This window comes from Numida meleagris, chromosome 13 (genome assembly GCF_002078875.1).
Source record: "Numida meleagris isolate 19003 breed g44 Domestic line chromosome 13, NumMel1.0, whole genome shotgun sequence".
Lineage (NCBI taxonomy): Eukaryota > Metazoa > Chordata > Aves > Galliformes > Numididae > Numida > Numida meleagris.
In genome coordinates, this window is record NC_034421.1 from 2272805 (window position 1) to 2293309 (window position 20505).

The 20505-nt window shown below is 40.9% G+C and overlaps 1 protein-coding gene and 1 long non-coding RNA gene across 2 annotated transcripts in view; both read right to left on the bottom strand.

Moving 5' to 3' along the window:
- The window catches only part of PRKAR1B (protein kinase cAMP-dependent type I regulatory subunit beta), a 93219-nt gene that overhangs the window by 70909 nt on the left and 1805 nt on the right, over positions 1 to 20505 (bottom strand). The window contains exons 3-4 of the mRNA XM_021411942.1: positions 10904 to 11074; positions 6992 to 7083 (exon numbers count right to left, since the gene is read on the bottom strand). Coding sequence (XP_021267617.1) covers positions 6992 to 7083; positions 10904 to 11074 — 263 coding nt within the window. The remainder of the gene's footprint in view (positions 1 to 6991; positions 7084 to 10903; positions 11075 to 20505) is intronic.
- On the bottom strand, positions 1473 to 6981 carry LOC110405993. The gene is made up of 3 exons (XR_002443190.1): positions 6850 to 6981; positions 3044 to 3236; positions 1473 to 2037 (listed from the first exon to the last, which is right to left on the bottom strand). It is a non-coding gene; the product is annotated as an uncharacterized LOC110405993 (long non-coding RNA).

Below are 20505 nucleotides of genomic sequence, written 5' to 3' on the forward strand. Positions count from 1 at the left end.
TATGGAAAACCACTTCTCACACGTTTAGATTGTGCCTATACTGAAAAACGTACCGCAGTCATTAATGACCTGCATGGCAGCATACAGAATGTTTTCCGAATCTGAAGACCGTAACTAGCTGTAAAGGAGCTGCAAGCACTTCAGAAAACAAGATAAGGATGTAAAATGATTTCATATTGAAGAAATGGGCTGTGAAAGTCCAGTCAATTGTAATAAAGATACAACTGCTAAGTATTATATTTGGGTTAAAATAATCAATGGCACAAACATGTGGTGCATGTTCACTGCCAAGGCAGAAGAAGGTCCGATGATTCCAGTCATCACATGCTAAACAGGAGTCAACATATGCTGCTGCTGTGATAAATATAAAGAAACAAGAAAGATGTGGACCAACGGAAGAAAGTTGAGGAGAACAACAAAAATGGTCAGTGGTCTGAGCAACCTGGTCTGCAAAGGAAGATGGGCAGAAATAGATTCATCTGAGAAAACAGAAGATGTGAGAAGAAACAACAACCCTTCGAATACAAAAAAACAGGAAAAAAAAAACCAAAATATGTAAACAGAAAGAATACATTACTATCTTACACTACTGAGGATCCAGGAATGACAAAAACCCAACTGAGATTTCTCCCATCCACAGAGAGGACAAAATAGACTTTGTTCAAAGAGACTGCCTAACCTGTCTTAGCAATCATAGACTCTCCAATCTATTTAAGTATCCTCACCACTAGAAATTATTACCACATGTCTAGTTTACTTCCATCTTGTACAATTTAAGCCTAATTCTGATGTTTTGTCTTCGGGGTACAGAGACATATGATTACTCACTTCCCCTTTGTGGCAGCCCTTAATACATTTTAATAATGTTATTGTGTCTCAGCGCTGAGGAAATCTTAATTTGGACCCTTAATGTCTTTCAAATAGCGTATACTTAAGCCCAGTGTGTCCCAAAAGGAGCCCACTTTGGCACCAATCATGGCTTACAAAACTGCCTCAATTGCAGACCACATCACAGAGCATGGGTTACACAAAACATCTGTAAGAAGGTAGTGGAACATCTTTCTGAGATGTTAACAGCAAGATGATGGTATCTACAACATTTGTGTCCAGTTCTATCTACAGAATCAGCACAGCGTGTTTGGGAGGACGCTGGGAAAAGAGAAAGAATTCTTACTTGGAGAAACCTCTTGGTTGGCGTGCATGCCCAGTACAAGTGCCAAGTTCCATTCTTACGCATCAGCTCTACCAAGCGTAGAAAATAAAAAAATGCCCTTTACTCTGACATCTTTGCAGATGATTCAGACAACACACGAGAGCAATGCAAAACTGCGTGCTCCTGCAGTAAACACAGCAGTTTTTCCTACCATTTAGTTCACTTATTGTTGCTTTTTGGCACTTTTATGAAAGCTTAATATTTTAGCAAAAGCATTAAATAGGCTAACTTTCATTTCCAAAGCATTTTCACACCAGTATACTGTTCAAACAAGCCAATTTATTATTAATTCAAGTAATAAAATACATAAAAATATTCTGAAAGCTGTCGCAGGCATCATAGCTGTTTGTTGAGTAGCAATGAAGAGTAAAACATTTGGGAAAATGATGCTATTGGTCTGGAAATGCATGCAAAACAGCAATCTACTCTCTCTACTCCTTGATGTACAAGTTTTACAAAGCTTTTATATATAAATTTTACATACAATTTACATAAAGATACAGGTGAACATTTTCCTGTTCCACTTGTAAATGTGGTTAGGAGTCCATCAAGCTTCTGAACAGGGACTGAAAGACAGCTCATGATGCACAGCAGAGCAGGCAGGTGCTGGTGCCATCCTGGAACCAAGATTGACACGTCTGCTGATCTCTCACTCGCTGTTTATGCTGCAGTTCCTTCTCCTTGACTTCTGTCAGCTCTAGTAACTTCTGTTTCTGGGAACAGACACTTCTGATCCCACCGCAGGTCACCTCCAAACCTTCTCATTGTTCCTCCTCAGGTCAGAGTTTTCAGTGGCTGTCCCTGTCCAGTAGAGACTGAACATCCTGTCAATTAAATGATGAGATGAAATCTTTCATTTTTATCCTCAGAGGGAAAATGAACTCTCTCTTCCTTCCTTCTCCCCTTGACTATCCAACACAATGGCAAAGCCAAGGGCGTGTACTTCTACTCCAGCATTACATGCTGAACTAATAAAAATTCTTGCTAGCTACACTGCTAGGTTAGAGGAGATTAGGACAACCAAACTAGCCCCTTGTCACTAGTTTTGACTTTATACACCATTTCACAACAAGGAAACCTTAGAGGATGTTAATCTACTGGAAATCCAAGAGTGGGAAAGGAAATAAAACGTTGCCAAGTCATGGGTGTAATTTTATCTTTGCATAGATAGAAATCATTCATTGCCTGCTGACTGAACAAAACCAAATAAGCCAAGAGGGCATAAATACAATACACACTGCCTTGCTGATTTGTCCCATATGCAAAATTCTCAAGTGTCACATACTAAAAGAAAGGGGAAAGTTTATGCAAACTCTAACAGCCCTCAGAATTAGGCCTGTTATAGGAGCAAAGCTGGACCTGAATCATGAGATCATGTTCAAACTAGGAGGAGTAAGATCAGCAAGGAAACTTTTCAATTTATTCAGGCCCAAGAATCAACATTGCAGGCCACTTAAGACAGCCTTGGCATGTTACAACTTAACTTCTCACCAGCAGGCTGGAGGGAGATTACAAAGATAGCAGACATGTATTTCAGAAACTGCATCTAAATCTGCAATTTAATCTTTTAAGTTCTTTTATTAAGTACGAATGTCATAATCAAGGCCTGGTGTTTTATTTAATAATTTTTACCGGGACTGCCTTGAGGATGCAACAGAGGCACAACAGAAAACAGAGAAAAAAGATGGCTTCTGCCATCAACTGAAGTCAAAGACAAACTGTGGCAAAGAGCACCAGCTACAAAAAGTAAATTCTCCAAAAATACCTTACAGTTAGTGTTAGCATAGCACTCTTCCCTAGTAAAATGAAAAGAGGGTGAATGTATCTTACCTGGCTATAGGTCCAAATCCACTGATGTTCCATCTCAAAGCTCTCAAGGCTGCTCAGGCATGATCAGGCTGGAGGGCAATTCCTGGTTCTTCTGGGCACACAGCCTGCACAGCACTGTCTTCTGCATCAGAAGTTGTTCTATGCTGCCAAGAGCTCCCTCCAGAGCCACGACACAAGAATCTGTTGTGAAGGACTGTGCATACACATGTGAGGCTTCAGTGAGCAACAGCTCAGGACCAGACAGGCACAGAGTTGCTGATCTGGCAGTGATCATACCTAGCAAGTTTTTAGAGTGCTTTCTACCTTGGAAAACTGTCCTCTTGGTGGCCATCTCCATAGCTTCTCCATGATGTTTGCACAATAGAATGAGCTACACTTTTACAAAAAATCTTGCTGCCCTTATGTCTGAGCTTAACCAGCGTGCTTCATTGGTTGCTATTAAAATTCTTTTTCAGGAGTTTCTGAGCAATTAAAAAGGAAGTGGAGTATGGAAGAAAAACAGAACAAAGGGCAACAACCCCCAGAAGCCAGCCAATATGCCATCATATGGGGTGGAAGAAAGGAGCAGAGACAAGAGTTAGAACACACCACAGTTAGAGCAAACAGCTGACTACCACATCGCTTCTCAGAGCTGCACTGTTCTTATGGTATTAGCTACTCTTAAAATGTACACTTTGACAGGAGTTGTTGGTAAACCAGCTCTGTCACTTTTAGTATTGATACAGTTACAGTTCCTCATTTATTGAATTTATCAGTATAATTTTGCACCAGAGGCTGTATGTATGTGCACTTGTCAGATAGATGGCAAACCTTTTTTCATCATGGCATCTAAAAAGATGCTACCTAAAATAAGACCATGAATGCAAACAGAATGTAAACAAAGACTATTTGAACAAAACTATTTGGAACACCAGTGCAAGAAGGTACTTGTTTACCTTAACTTCAGCAGGACTTCTCATGCAATTCATATGGAATATTTGACACAGATAACGTTACACTTTGCGTTTATAAATAAGGGCTTATGTCAGATATAAGGATCTTCACAGCTGTCAAGAAGCAAGGGGATGGAAAACAAACTCCATGGACTATACAGCTGTGGGACAGATTAACTTAGGAATCTTTTCAGAGAAGAAGAAAAAGTGCAAGTTATCCATTGCAAGCAAAGATTTTTTGGCCCTGCTTTCTCATCCTACCCCCACCTGAAGACCTTCCTTACCTGAGAGAATGGTCAGCCACAACACTAAATGAAACTATACCATCTTCAGTATAGGAAGCACTGAAGTAAATAAACACAATCACCACTGCAGCACAGAAAAATGAAGTATTATCTGTTTTTCCACCATTCCAAGAGGACAGAACCCCAAATGAAGTCACACACCACGTACTTTACTGAACTAGCTGTTCGCATCAACTAGATGCAATGTGAGAGCAATGGTATACTCCAACTTGATGACTTCATACTTGGCGAAAAAACCAGGCAAGGCCAATAGCATGATGTCAAGAGGGAGCTCAGTCAAATGCAAAGGGTCCATTTATTCATTCATCACAACCCTCTCTGCAAGAGCAGAATGCACGTGCCCTCCCTGAGTTCCTTTTTCTTCCAACATGAGCAATAGCTCACTAGGTTTGTCTGAAGGCCTGAATGTGGCACTTCAGCAAGGGAGATGATACACAGCTGAATAAGCCCCTGTGCAGAATCCAGAAACCAACAAGCTTCCAAGTTTCTGACAGCAGAGGCAGTACATGCCTGGTGAAGCTGTAGTACAAGGACTGCAAAAATGCAGAACAGCCTATGACATTTCTGCAGCACACAAATGGGAGGGACCCTGCGTACACCCCCCTATCATATACCTGTAACAGGATAATGTGGCTGACAAGTGAATGAATGGTTAAGAGACCATAACCATGATGTGCAATTAGCACAGTGCTGGAAAAAGTGCTTTTCCTTCCATCTTTCCCTCTCATCCATTCTCAGATAATATATTGCCAAAATGTGCCTTTTCCAACCAGAAAATGTACTCTACCCAGTGCTAGTCATGTCAGTATGCAGATGGTATAATTAGGATTTTTGGCAGTTCTGTACAAGAATTCCCTGTTGTGGGTAAAAAAGCTAGAAGAAATGTTCAGTTACTCCTCTTCTAATTACACCAGAAATTACGCTAACGTGGTATCATAATAATTAGGATTGCAAAGTAATTAAACCGTGTAAATGGCTGCAAGAGGGAGTGAAATTTGCACACTTGAGAACATGACTTGATTGAAAGCGTATGAGTACAGTCCCACTGAAGGACTGCACTGCTTGATGTTCTGCTAGTAAAAAAAAAAATCAACGTAGATGGAACCTGTGTCCTTTCTAACCACAGAGGCATGGAAAAGTAGGGCTGGTAAGGACCTCATAGCATCACTTAGTCTATCCTTCTGCTGCAAGGCAGGACTGGCACTACTCATGCCATTCCTAGCAGACAGCAATCTACTCTGTTCTTAAAGGCATCAAGTTGTGGAGACTGCACACCCTACTCAAGCTGCCAGAGGTCTCTTACAAGTATCTGACTCCATTCTTTCCTACTGCGCTTTACATCTGTTATTCTGTACCCATCTGCCCTTGGCACACACAGCAGCTTATTCCTTTCCTCTTCATAGACCATTATTCATAGACAATCGTAAACCATTATTGTGTTCCTTTGTCCCTGAATTTTCTTCTTCAGGCCAACCAATCCCCTTCCTTCTGAAGAAGACATGTTGTCTAGAGCTGTGATCTCTCCTACTGCTCTTCCCTGAACTTCCTGCAACTATTTATTTTCAAGGGCAGTACCCCAAACTGAACACTACATTACAGCTAAAACCTTTCCGAGGTGAGGAAGAAAAGATTATTTCTCACGTCTTGCATGTTCTCTTGTTCACTGATCCCAGTGAAAAGCTAGTATTTTCAAAACAGCTTGACATTAGTGACTAATGCTCACACCAAGGTTCGCAGTAAGCTCCGCACAGTTCTCCAGCTACCTACCAGAACTGCAAAAACTGTCATACAGTTACAAAGTATTCTCCCTGCCTAACTATCCTCCTTTGCACTAGGCCCAGTGACAACACATCCATACACCATTTTGTCAATTTGGCAGCACAGATCTCAATTCTATCAGTCTGTCTCATCTCCACATCATCTAAAAGTTCACCACTGAGGTAATTCAAGAGAAGAAAGAAGAAAATCATGATCAGCACGACTCCTCACTTCGTAACATCGCTCCACTACAACACTGGACCACTGATAATTGGTATTTGGTATAGCTACGCACTCACTTTTGCATAGAGTACAGTGGCTTCACTGAAGCCATATTTCTCTAGATTGTTTGGGAAACTGTCACACACATTAAACACTAAAAGCCTAAGTAAAATGCAAGCTGCTGTGCCTTCTCTAGCTACAAGATTTGTTCAACAGTCATCGAAGCACATTTTCAAGGTTTTAAAAATCATTTTGGCTGTTACTGATCTCCTTGGTCTCTTGTATGTGGTTACACACGATTTGTTTGTAACAGTTTTTCAAAAAACCAAAATAATTTACATGTAATTCTCTTTTCGCTCTTAATACACATTACATTTTTACCGTCCCACTCCTCAGCCACTTGACTTGTCTTCCCTGAGCTCTCTGAAATTACAGCAAATGGATCTGAGATCACTTTAGCCAATCCTTCCAGTATCCTAGAAGGAAGCTCATCAGGTACAGCTGACTTGCAATTATTAAACATGTTTAAATAAATTCTAATCTGCTGTTTCTCTTTTTCAGTGTGTCACTTCACCATTTATCATCATACCGTGTGTGTGGAGGGCTGCCATCTAGTATAACTTAAAACCACTGGTGAGTAGCTCTGATCTTTGATGACCTTCCTAAGATAAAATTTGACACAGTCTTCAGGTCAAGTTACGGAATCCATTACATCATAAAGCACCTCATACCTTCGTTCATTGTCATCGAGATGAGCGAAGAGCACGTTCTTGGAGATGGCCTTTGCCAGAGCAGTCATAGTTTTATAGTCCTTTGGTATAACCTATGGGTGAAAAGAAGGAAGAGTAATTACACGTCTGGCTGTATTTCTTCATAGATCTTGAAATCTATAGAAAATTCCATTATTCAAGATAACAGATGCAATTTGATTTCAAACGCTGGGACAGATTTAGGCTATAAAATAAAGCCACTAAGAAAGTAATAAATTACAGTTTTGATAACATGAGGATAAGAATTGATGTTCTCAACATGACAACCAGAAAAGAAATGTAAGCTCTGAAATGACTAGGGAGAAAGATAGCCACAAAACACCATAATTAGCAGGTACTGGCAGCTGTGCAGTATCCTATCAAATCTATTGGACTGAAGAAAACATATCTTTTGTTCTTCTCTCTCCACAAAGAGTTTCAGGAGCAACCTACTTTTAAAAATAATGAATGAGTAAAATTTCTTCAAGGAAAAGGAAAAATGAATTGATTACACAGTGCTTTTCAGTACTGGTTGTGGTATAAGGAACTGAGCTCCTGCGAGGCTCACCTGGTCAAAACTCAGATTTTGGCAAGTGAGAAGCATTGATGTTTGAGAACAAAGAGGTATTTTATTTGTTAACTGAGGAGAAGGCAAACATTCTCTACTATGTAAATTTGGTCATAATATTGAAAGTTTAAATTCTGCTATGTTAAATAGGATGGATATTTGGCTAGTACCTTTTTCTTGTTTTTTTTCCCCTATCAAAGAAACCCTGGACTGACCTGCAGTTCTGCACTCTTGTTCTATGAAAACAACCTAGCTGTTCAGCTTACTGCTGCTGAGCCAAGAGCGGATAATCTAAATCACTGACACTCAGCTCTAGTGATGATATAATACTACTGATCGGCCTTTCTCAGTCTCAGTCTGCAGCAGAGAAAGCTGCAAGGCAGAGATTTAGGTGGGTCTTGCGGGACAGGGACACAGAAAACACAAGAAAGATTCCTTAGGGGTCACAGCAACCAGGCATCCAAACAAAATGAGAAGTCCAAATGAATCACTTGACCACGCCTTATATCGCTTTTCTAAGTAATCACTAAGTGTTCTCTTCAAGCAGATAAACTTCTTTACAACAAAATTCCTATTCTGTTAGTTATTCTCTTAGTTGGTAACTACAGGCTATGTCAGATGTGTTGACAAATATTGCTTTCTCTGGTTTCAGGGACGAAGCAATGTAATAAGCCTCTGTAATCATCTTTGTGCTCCTCTGAATGGAACCACGCCAGACATTTGCTCAAGTCACTGAGTTAAATCCTTTGATTTTCTCTCAAGTGACATAACTCACTACTTTCCCTTTAGCACTACTCATCCTACAGCTCACCCCTTCAGTGGATCCTTTAAACTGCTTATGACCCACATGTGTTTCTGTCCAGCACCTGAATTCAAGCCAGCGGTTCTTCCTGGCTATTATCTAAAAATCCTTCTCTTTGCAATAGCTTAATACAACCCTTGCCTTGCTTTTTGTACTATTTCATTTCTTTCGTAATTCATCCTTCCAGCACCTCCCTTTATTTCTGTATTCCAGAAACCTCTCTCACAAACACATAGCCCCAGAATTCAACACGGGAATCATCTGCTTATGGCAGAAGACAAAGCACTGAAACAAAACATCCCAGAGCTAGTTCTGCATTCCTTGCAGTATCTGTAGCCTGACAGGAAAACATCCCCTAAATCATTTATTATTTAAACTCAGTCAGTTTCTAGGAAATTGAAATTGTAGTAGTCCTTGCCACAGAACACACAGAATGTGATCTGTATTGCTGCTTCCGGCTGTGGACCAATTACTGCCTACTAATCCTGCTGCTGGGAAGAGGAAGAACAAGTTAAATTCAGGTTCCATTAGAAACATAAAACATTACCCAGGGGTGCGGGGAAGAACTTTTCCTTTGATTTTCAGAAGAGTCAGATGAAGCCCATATTAAACAGAGACAAATGTTAACTCTTGGAAGGTTTTAAGAGGGATATTACAGACTGCACACAAAGAATAATGACTGAAAGTCACTTTTAAAATACGCAAGTTTTTAACAGTACAGTGTTTTAATAGTTTGACTACAGTGTAACGTACTGTGTACTTGCAAGCAATGATGCCTCCATAATTGTTTCTAGGATGAGGAGCTGTCCTAACTCTTCCTTTCCTGGAACAAGAAGCTCCAGAGTAGCCAGAGAACTTGTTTCATAAGTGGATGACAAAAGCACAACTGACTGCAAAGACCAACAATATTCTGCCACAAAAACAGTGACTGACAAAACCTTTTCCCATAAGGTAAAAGCTCTTTGGGTTAAATCTACTCCAGGCATGCACAAAAGCACGTCATTTCATCTGTCAAACTTGCGACATGCATTTTTAGTCTAGCTCCTTAAACAAGTAAGATGCATGCTATTGCAGTATCTGCCTTCTAATGAACTTTGAAAGCCTTGGCCAGTTTCAAACAATTTTGCAGAGTTCTTAAGAGATACCTTAGTATATAAAGTAACTAGATATTTTCATGAAAAAGGAGGTTAAAGAGAAGCCCAGAAGAAGGAAAGGCCACAGAGCATAATCAGCATTTATTTAACAGCAGAGAATCCATACAGGAACGTGCTACGGAAAATCAGGTCAGGATTCCCAGGTTCCACTGCTTACGGGATTTTGTTTTGGAGAGAACTGCGTCCTGGGAGCTCTTTGTGGAACCAAGACCAGGGTTAGAACATAATATTATGCATCTTTCCATGGCAATGATCATAAGCACAGTTCATTCAGTTGATACAGATGGCTTACTTTTAAAAGAAAATTGATGCTCTAATGTCTACTATAGCAAATCATGAGCTCAGCTCTATTTTACACTGCACACTGAGCTTTTTTTAAAGAGTTCAGCCTCCAAGAGCAAGGCCAGCACTGCTACATAGACAAAGTGAATGCCCAGCTACTCTGAAACTTGCTGGGAAGTGTCCCATGGGAGATGCTGGGCAAAGACTTCCGAAAGTCAAAACTTAGTAACATTCAAATACAATAAATGCAAACAAAATATCAATTTGAAAAGACCTGTTAAAACAGTGCCAGGTTTCCATGCTCCAAATGGCTTACAAACAGGTATTTCACACATTATTTCTAAGAGGGCCTGATTTTCAAGCTTTGATACTGTCAGACCCTTGCCTGTGTTATAATATCTATTTTTGCCAATGACATACATAGACAATTCCCAAAGTGAACTACACCATTAACAATTACAATTTCTAAGCATATTTCTCCTCTTAGCAGTTCCCTCGTGTAACTCCTATATTCTAAGATCTTATTTAAGTAACGTCACTTTTACTGCAGTATTCTAACTCCTGCTGCATTTATTTAATTTGCCATTGGCGTTTCTTCAAAGATGGCCACACAAAATGGCACAAGTACAATCAAGAGTATTGGCGGGTTAGGCAGCACCCAATCAACAGGGAAACCACGTGCCTGAAATAATCTAGGGATCATAACTGACCTTGATTAGGAGAAAAGCTGAGCTAGATGTGGCTTTTTGGGAAAAAGGAGGAGATACAGCAGTAAAAAAGGCCACTTTCCAAAACTGACGTTCTGCCAGAACTCAGAAAATGGCTGAGAATTAACTACTCCATTACAAGAGGAAACAGATCAGCAGTATACCTCAAAAAGGGAAAGAACACAGAATGCTGAAGCAACACTGATTGGGAAAATACTTTATCCAAGAGGCAGCAAATGTACTTGAGAAGATGGCCAAGCCATGGCCTTGCTGGCATGAGGACAACACTCTAGAGGCTGACCTGTGCTTCCAAGCACTACAAATAACAAGCAAAACGTGAATCACTTGAGTGCCCTGTAGAGACAGATGACAATACATTACCTTTCTAACATAAGAAACAGCATCTTCTTCTGTGTACACCTCCGCACTGACCCCTCCTCTCCTGCGTCGGGCTTTTACTACTGGGTTGGGAGGAGGAGGAGAAATCTCATCGTCATGAGAATCAGACTGGGAACTGGACTTCTGCCGAGCCAGTATTTGTTTGCATTCTTCCTGCAAGGCAAAAAGAGACAAATGAAACACCTCTTACCCGTGGAAGACTCAACATGCTTCCTCTACGACTCTCAGCAACTACTTCATCTCTACATTTAGATGTTTGAAAATGCATACATGTACTGGTCAAAGAAAACTAAAAATGTTCAGCTTGAAAGACTGACAGTAACTACAATGTGTACATACACACCATCAGTTAAGTACTTGACCTGTCCAATTCTTTTACGCATAATGGAAACCAATGCATTATTAACCGCAGCCATTTCATCGCAGCTACTCCTGGCTGAGAAAAAGAACAAGCCTCTTTTGCTAACTCTCCAACACCACAGCTGTTATTTTCTCAGTTGGCTTGTACATATCTTTGTCTCTTGCACAGAGAACATAGCAGAATTCGCATGTCAACATACTAGATATGCTTCTTCATCTTGCTCTGCTTTGTAGGCTCACTATCACCAGAAAGAACTAAGATGCACCTTACTCCAGAATTTCTGCCATGTAACAGGCCTACAATCAATGGGACTACTTTGAGCAAGTAAGATCCAAGGTAGGCTCCAGAGGACTATGAAAAATGATTGCTGGCTTAGCACCAGCTGGCCAATAGGGAGGTTACTCTCCAAATTCCACGTTCATGGAGGACAGAGGTAAGTACAAAGGGGAATCCCTGAAGACACGGTAACAAGAGCAGGAAAAATCTTCAAGAAAGGATGTGAGAGTTACAAGGTGCTGACAATTCACACACGGAATCATCTGATTTCTGAAGAATTCATACAAACATGACTGCCCATAGTTATAGTATTATCAGGCATAAAATGAGCAAGTTCTATGTAAAAAAGCAAAAACCTACACCTGAGCAGTACTGGTGGTTCTACTGCTGCCTCCCCAGTGCTCTGGCTTACTCCTTCCAGCCTCCTCTGACCCTACTCAAGGTGAGGGGGAAGGGCCACGGGACAGACCTTGCATCCAGTCCTCAGCTTGTCCCATAAGGGAAACTGTGGGGGATATGAACGCTGTGAGGAGGCATGCTGGCTTGGGCAGCACTAGTCCAGTGATTTATCTGCTGTCACCTACTCTCTTGCTATATGCATTAGATGCACCCTGACAGTCTCAGAATTGAGCCGATCAATGTACACACAGACAGCAATCATCAGGCTGAACAACTCCAGTATTTCTGAGAACTCAAACTAGCGGAGTTGCAGGCTACGTGAAAGGAAAAAGAAAATGGAGCAATGCTAAGGCCCCTGCACACCCAACAAAATCAATTTCCCTTTGACAGTGATACCAGAACATGGACTCTGTCTTACACTACTCATTTCTGACAAGATTGAATAATTTGAGCTAGTAATGGAGTCAGTGGAGGAGGAAGGAGCATCAGTGCCAGACACGTGGCAAATCCCCAACACTGCCAGTTGGTCATATTGTCACAGGAAATGAGTTACAGCTAACTCATCAGGTATCACACCAGAAAAGAGTGGTACAGAAAACTGGCACAAGTTCACCATTTTTAAGCTTGCAAGAAAAACAAATGATTAATATATGTTTTGCCACCGATGTTTACAAATGTCTGACAAATCCAGTCACGCCACTTGTCTTTTCTGGTCTCATTCCATTTTCTTTCTGCACCATCACTAACACTGCCCCCGTTATTAACATCAGGAGCTTTTCATACCAACCTTCAATGTGTTATATCAGCCGATATAAACATCAAAATAGTATTTCCCATGCTGCATAATTCAAAGTAACTCGTTAATAATTCAAAGGTCCCACATTAACATTTTGATTAAGGGACTATTAAAATATTTAAGCGACAAGCACAGAGATTAAATTTAGAGAGCTGACTGAATAAGCAAGGTCCTGACCTGCCTCAGGAAGTACCAACATCTTCCTGGTATCGGTTTCTCTTGTTTTGTTTTTTTTTTTTTAATTGGGATTACTAATCTACAACTCCTGGATCATAGCACAGTTGACTTAGATGATGTACACAAACAAAACCAACAAACAAGCAAGCTGACTTCAGATGTATTAAATATTTACTGGAACTTTTCCATTTCCAATTCAAATTTCAAATAATAGCACAGAATATGCAAAAAAATGACTCAGCAAGTCCTATTTAAGCATTTTCATCAACTTCTTCCCCACGCACAACTCCTCTCTGACTACCCTTTGCTCCTTTAAGTACAATTATGCATTTGCAGAAATGCAAACATTACAGATAAACATATGCGTACTATCTATTTTCACTGTATTCAAAACGCAGCCATCAAACCAAACCTATGACTGAGGAATGTGAAATATCATTGCTGGTATTTCAGCTTCTGTATCTCTTTACAGTTAACACTGTGTTTTTATACCAAATGAACAAAACCAAACGTGTCTTCTTCGTAAGCTTAGCTGAAAGGTAAAGAAGACTTTTCTGAGCAGCAAGCAGTTGAAAGAACACTAAAAGGTAATTAGAACAAGGCGGCAGTCAGGTAACTAGTTAGAGGAATGCGGCACTTACACAGCTCTTCTTACACGCGCTCAGAGTGAAAAGCCAGAGCTTGCCACATTAGAATATCAAACAGACACTTCTTCAGCACACGTTGTATGAAGGCACTTCCAAGGAATTAATAAATAATATCTCCTCTGCCCCAGCACAGATTTATACAAGAAAGAAAGCTCAATGAGATAAAAATTAGTATCACAAAGCATGCTCTGAAACCCAAATATCTTCTAAAGTAAAAAAAGATATTAAAGGATTATAAAAGTGAGTTACCATATGATTCATTTTAAAAGGAAGGCTCTTCGCTACAAACTCCTTTTATATAAACAGCAGATAGTTGACTGGCTGCCTTCTCCATATGCCGCTATTTGTAGTCTAGGTAAGATTTCCATTACTGAGCTAGAGAGTGCCTTTTGAAAATAAAAGCGCACGCTATATCCCAGGTTAAGCTTTCACAAAGCCGTCTTCCATCTATCCTGGGGTGGAACTGCACGAATACAGCAAGTACGTGAAAGGAGGAATGGGCTCTGAAGAACAGTTCTTCAAACACCGAGCAGACCCGGCTTGGTGCGGATGCTTGTGCAGACCTCACTCCCAAGTAAACACCTCACCATCTTTTGTTGTCATGACAACAAGCGGTCTCACTCTGTTCGAATCGCACAGATAATTCATGATGGCTGAGAAATCATATTGCCCAGTTACATCCACTTTAAAATGGGGGTCTCCAGAAAACACACGGAAGACAACAGCAAATACAGCACGACTACCTTGGAGCAAGCCGCAGCGAGCACCTCGCTCTTCCCCTCACCAGCTGCACTGGCACCAGTGGAGCTGTTCCTGACTTGTGCCGCAGGACGGGACGTGGTTCTCCAAAACACAGGGTCTGATGCAGATATCCATTCACAAAGCCCATGCCATTTTGGGTGAGCTTGCCTGGTTTTCAGCTGCTGGTTCAGCAGTGTGAGCCCCGTGCTGCCCCTACCAGCCCCAGGGGCTGCCTGTGCAATCTGGGGAGCTGAAATAGCAGCACGGGGCTACGTGTGCACAGCTGACCGATGCCTCCAGTCAGTGCTGTGGTGCAGTATTGTGACAGATCATCACACCCCAAGCCAACAAACCAGCAGTGCTGCATTACAATAACGCCCTACTTCACATACCCCTAATCTAATCCCACTTCCATGAAAGTCATGTTGTGACTGATTAAAAAGCTAGCTGAAGCTGTGCACAAGACTTCCCTGTGATTTCTGGTGGAGATGGACTGTGAAACAGGAATGCCACAGCTGACTTCAATGGGTATGCTAACCAAGCCATAAACTGGAAAGAAAACATAGCTCTTTTTTCTTTGAGTTTGATGCAAAGATGATAATACATGCATCTGTAGTAGTGACCCATTTATCTTCTGAATGTTCACCTCTGGCTAAGATACTGGTCTTGCAAGAGGCTGATGTATAAATCACAGGAATTTAGCAAGCTGTCCTTGGTGTATGGGGTCACTGCCTCCCCTGATTATTGCTTTTAGGAGTTTTTAACGTGTTTTAAACACCGCAAGTGAAGCGGCAACAATGACGAGCAAGTTTTTAGATTTACCCTTCCTTTTAGACTACTGCTCAAGAGCACACACCAGCAGTTTTCTTGTCTCTAAGCTGGAGCATTTCCAAACAGAAATTCGCTTTCAGTAGTTCCTCTCCTCATCTTTCCTTTCAGGCTTTGTCACTGTCTGGAAACACAGTGTTTAAATTCGGGGAAGGATAGCATCTGACAAGGCTCCAAATCACTGCATAGCTTTACAACAGCATTCCAGGAAGGCTTCAAAAGCAAGTCAGCTGTTAGGTATCACGGCTCACCACCTCCGATCTGCTTCCTACAACTTCTGTGCTCAAAAGGAACAACACAAAGCGCACTCTAAATTAAATATTTTCTTTTTCTTCCCCCTCTCCCACCTCGCAAGCACAGTGTCTTCTGACTGACAGGCCTGGAATCTGCTTTCATTTTATCCACAGCAAAGGTACAGCACAGTTCATGCGCAAGTAAACTAATCTCTCTTTGCATTGGAACTGACCCAGAGGAAACACTGTCCATACAGGAAGGTCTGTAACAGCATCCCATCATTTCTGGAGAATGACACAATGACTAACAGCAAACCACTTCACTGGAAGCATGGGACTGACTGATTCCATCACTGACAGTGAGAGAAATTTGGGAGGTCTTAAATGTCTTACCCAGTCTTTTCTTTGTCACAGCAGACAACTCTATAATCTCTTACAATCATTCAGGCTTGCAACCTGAGATGTTTCACACCCTCCTAACCATCATTCCTCTGCCTTCTGGTTGTTAAATGCTATATTTTCTTCTACAGCATCACAGAAAAATACCTTTAACATTCACCCCCCCCCATCAATGTATTTATCCAGTTCATACCTATCTTCCACTTTGGCTGCCATTACCGCATCCTCTGTGGCCTCTCTGCACCACAGTTCATTCCCAATTTCCAATCTAGGCAAAATTCTCCTGCCAAAAATCTTCCTACATTTCTGCAGCTCTGCCTGCACTGCTTGCCTTCCTGAGTCCCTTGACTTCCTGCAACACGTTAACACTTCTTGTCTTCCCTTCCAGCGTCTTGTAGTAGCTCAGTCCATCACCACCTCTTCTCTGCTTACTTTATCATGAGGCATATGTAAGAAAGAGAGGTTCTCTTACAATACAATAGACCGTATTTCTGATACTTAAACGCTTATGTAATCAACACTTCAGTGTGTAAAATCCAGCCAACTACCATTGTGTGCATGTATACCTGGTGTAAGAAGAAACATGCCTGCAGGAAAGCTCTGGAGAAACGTAATTTATAATAAAATGAAAAATTTTTGCATTCTGTCAAAATTTAAATAGCGGGAGAGACTGCTACTGCAGAAAAGTGTAATGTTCAAATACTGAAACTCTTTATTACGCACAAACGAACTGTAATTTACTAACAGTGAATGCATTTGTAGTTTCTTATACGTTCTTTCCATCCTACTTTACAACAAACTTGTCACACGTGCCCTTATCTTTCTGATCAGGTCTGTGTGCAATACTGTCTAATATCACAAGGTGGAGCTACCCAGACAATCTCATCTTGCTCTGTTTAATTTCAGATGGTATAGCCCAGTGTTCTCCAAAACTGTTTTTTGGATGGTATATAGCATATAGCATCAGTTTGGTCCATAAATCCACAGCCGATCCACAGCCAGCCATGGCATTAAGTTCAGCCCATGCACAGCACGGGTCAATAGAAGGGACCAGCAGAGCACTCAGATCCACGAGGTAGCAGCAGAGCGCCTGGCTCAGCTTGCAAAGCCACTGCACTGAAATACAGGCATGCAAAATGGCTTCACCAAAATCCTTGGTCATTCCTAAACATCAACTGAAGGTGCTGTTCTCTTTTGTGCCACTTTCTTTGCTAGTTTTACCTGTCATCTTTTTTGGCAGAGCAGAAGGCTAGCTTGGCCTGGCAAGACAACTCCACCTTTGATCATATAACCATGGCACTGAACAGTCTGACACTAATGAAGGTTTTGCAGTCTCAGTATAGCTGAAAATGCAAGGTTTTGCCTGCCATTTCTTAGTAATTAACTCATCAACTTTTATATATAACGGTAGTATAGATTAAAGATAAGTTCCCTGTTTTTTTCTGCTATGCTTTGTTTAGTCCCCAGGGGGACAGAACCTAATGAAAGCTGATCAAAAATTACCAAAGTTTCTTAACTAACATCTGTTCCCCCACTGCCAAAAAAATCCAATTAATATCACTGACGGAAAGATTGTCTTCACTCCAACCACCAAAAAGAACATCTTTACAGTCACAGGAAAATTTAAAACAAATTATTCAAAGAAAACATTCCCTAATTTTTAAAGTCTCGGGTATCTAAACCACTTTCAACTCTTTTGTGTTCAATGGAACGTTGAAGTTTCACACAAAGCAACGTAAACATGATTGTTTTGAAGTTTGGAGGTCACAGCACATAAAAACCATCTTGAAAACTATAATCCCAGAATATAGAAACTGAGGCTGATTCCCAGTAACTACTTTCATCTTCAAGCAAGTAGGTCCTGCCAGCAATAAGTGAACAGAAAGACATTATCAAAATCTTCTACAATTATTTTCAAGGTTACATTCTTTAATGTTGTACTTGACACAATAAACCGCAAACGTAAAAAGGCATCAGAAACGTTTAACTTTGGCATTTTCAGAACCCAATTTCAGCCTGCAGCACTGAGGAATAAAACTATTGATTCATGCTTGCACGTCACGGCCCTCTCAGGCTGCGTGTCCCTGCCAGGCACCGAAGCAGCGTGGCTGCAGGCCTGAGCACCGGCCCAAGGCAGCCCCTGTCCCTTGACCATCAGCTCATCCTCTGGCTCTGTTCTGAACTGCTCCAGACAACTCCTGCCATAACAAACCTGCTCTCAGATGCGCTGGACTGCAGAATTATATCTGGGGGCAGTGAGTGTGTCAGGGTCAGGGGACAGTCTCCATTTAGCAGTAAGATGCAGGCTGAGGGGAATGGACCTAACTGATGCCATTAGAAGAACGGTTAAAAGCATTTATGAACCGGCCTGATCTTTGCATACCATAATAAACTTCATTTATCTGAGTTTGTTTTATAAAATGGAGTAAGAAGCAGAAAAAAAAACCCTAAAACCATGCCTATTTCTTTTTTATTTTTACATTCACCTCTGAGGTAGTTCCAGTACACTGATGTGGATTGAGCTCTACACATTTTCCACGAGCACCTTGCAAATTACTGGAAAAATACCCCATGCTTCATCTCTAAAATGCCCACATGAAATTTTGACAGATATAGTTATTCTGATGCTCTCTTTAACATATCTTTAACATGTTGTCTATGTTAATGAGATTGGAAAATAAACCAAAACTATCACGCTTTGGTGGAAAAAATCATGACTTTGTTTAGAAAATTGTGTTTAAATCCAAAGATTTTCACCCCTCTCCCCACACGGGAGCAAAGGGAAAGAATGCACACTGAGCTAACAGCAAACATGTCCTATCAGCTCGTTCCCATACAAACATCTCTAACAGACAATGGTTAAATTCACAATCCAATTAAGATTCCTCAGAGTAACTAAATACGGCAAGTACTGACTAAAAACAGGGTAAAACTTGTTTAAACAACTTCTCTATCTTTACAAGTCAATCAAAATGTGACTGTCCCCAGATTTGCACAGTTAAGCCTTGATTCTGCAACCAGTCCATGCAAACTCACTGTTTCCATAGTTTTTCCACTAAATAAAGATTTTGCTTGTCAGAGCTGCACAGCTGGAAAAAAATAACTGACCTTGTTCCTACCTGACATTGTGCAGTCAGAAACCATGGCTCCCCTGAGACCAATTCTGAGCAGGAAGATGAACAGTTATGCAGAAGACCCTTTGGTTCTACAACTCCATGAGAAGGGACAGCTATTCCTCTGGGACACAGATTTCCTTCAACAGTATTATGCAACTGACCAAGTGAAAACATTACCCTTCAGCAGAAAATCCCCCACAGTGCAATTAATCTCAAGAAAGTCCTCAAAAAATGGCTGAGCAAGGAAGTCAAACTGCTGCAGGAAGAAGAATTGCACTGCAGGAAATCTCCAGAAGCACCCTAACAGCCTTCAACTCAGACGGGTTAGCACCCAGACTGCCCTACAGTGACACTGTTGCTTACATCCATACTATGCACCATATTCACACTATTTGCTGCCTTGGGACTGGCTGTTTCTGAACTCTCTCTCGTGATATGCACCAGTTCTGTTTTTGCACCCAGATCAATATTCTGTTACAGAATTCTGATGTTCTTTGGGAAATAATAGGAGATTACATAAAAGAATGCAGAATACCCAAGGGTAGGAACTGACAACAACTGTCAATTTTTCTGTAATGTGTAAAGCCAAACTCCCCCAGAGCAACTCAAGTAATCCCACTAGCTATGGAGAATATTCTAAAACACTACAGCATATTTTAATGTATTTGACAAAAGCAGTGCTTATCCTTCCAGGCAGGAAGACTGGGATTGCATATATTAAGCCAGAGAACAACTCATAACAAAGGAAATTCAACACATTTAATTCTCTTCAAATGGGTCTTGGCTCTAAGAAGTTTAGAAGAGGCAGAATCAAAAGATGTTGTGGGTTTTTTTTAAATAATGAGAGATACAACAAAAAAGGTTGTACTTGCATCTGTCCCTGACATTCCAGGCATTCTTCCTGGATTTCCACCTGGATACAATGTTTGTATTTATTTTCAAGCTACCCAAATTTGGCATATATCCACAGATAAAAACTATTTGAAAAGCAGACAAATGAGAAGAGATGTGTGCAATGCTTCTGTCACCAGTAATGTATCAGCTCTATGCATTTTTCACTAGTTAACTGTTCTTGCTCTGTCCTTACAAAATTCTGTTCCTAGGAGGAAAAAAACACATATAAAACTCCTGTCTTAAGCCTACAAATGTTACACGCTTACTCGAAAACAACTCAAACATAATAAGTCTTCTTAAATTAAGTATGTGAATAACGTTTCTTATAGACTAAGGATTTGTACATCTAACAACTTGCAGCCCTGTGTGCCCATGTGCATCTATTTCTTGAGAAATCCCATCCCCTGAGAAAAGCAGCACTCACACTACCTGCTCTTCCTGCAAAAGACACCAATGTGCTTCAGTAAAGATTTGCCGGAGAAAGTTTTAAAGTATGTTTCCCCTCTACACTGCATCTGAATACAGCCACAATATACCAAGCATCTCTGAACACATCTCTTGTTGGAGATCCTAGGATACGCAACACAGGAAAGAGCAATAAATTAAGTTGGCAAACTTCAATGGTTTTAAGTACCTGCCGGTTCCCTGACTTTCTTCAGTTTCAAGGGCAAGGGAAAAGCACTTCACCTGACACCAGAATGAACAGGGAACAGCATC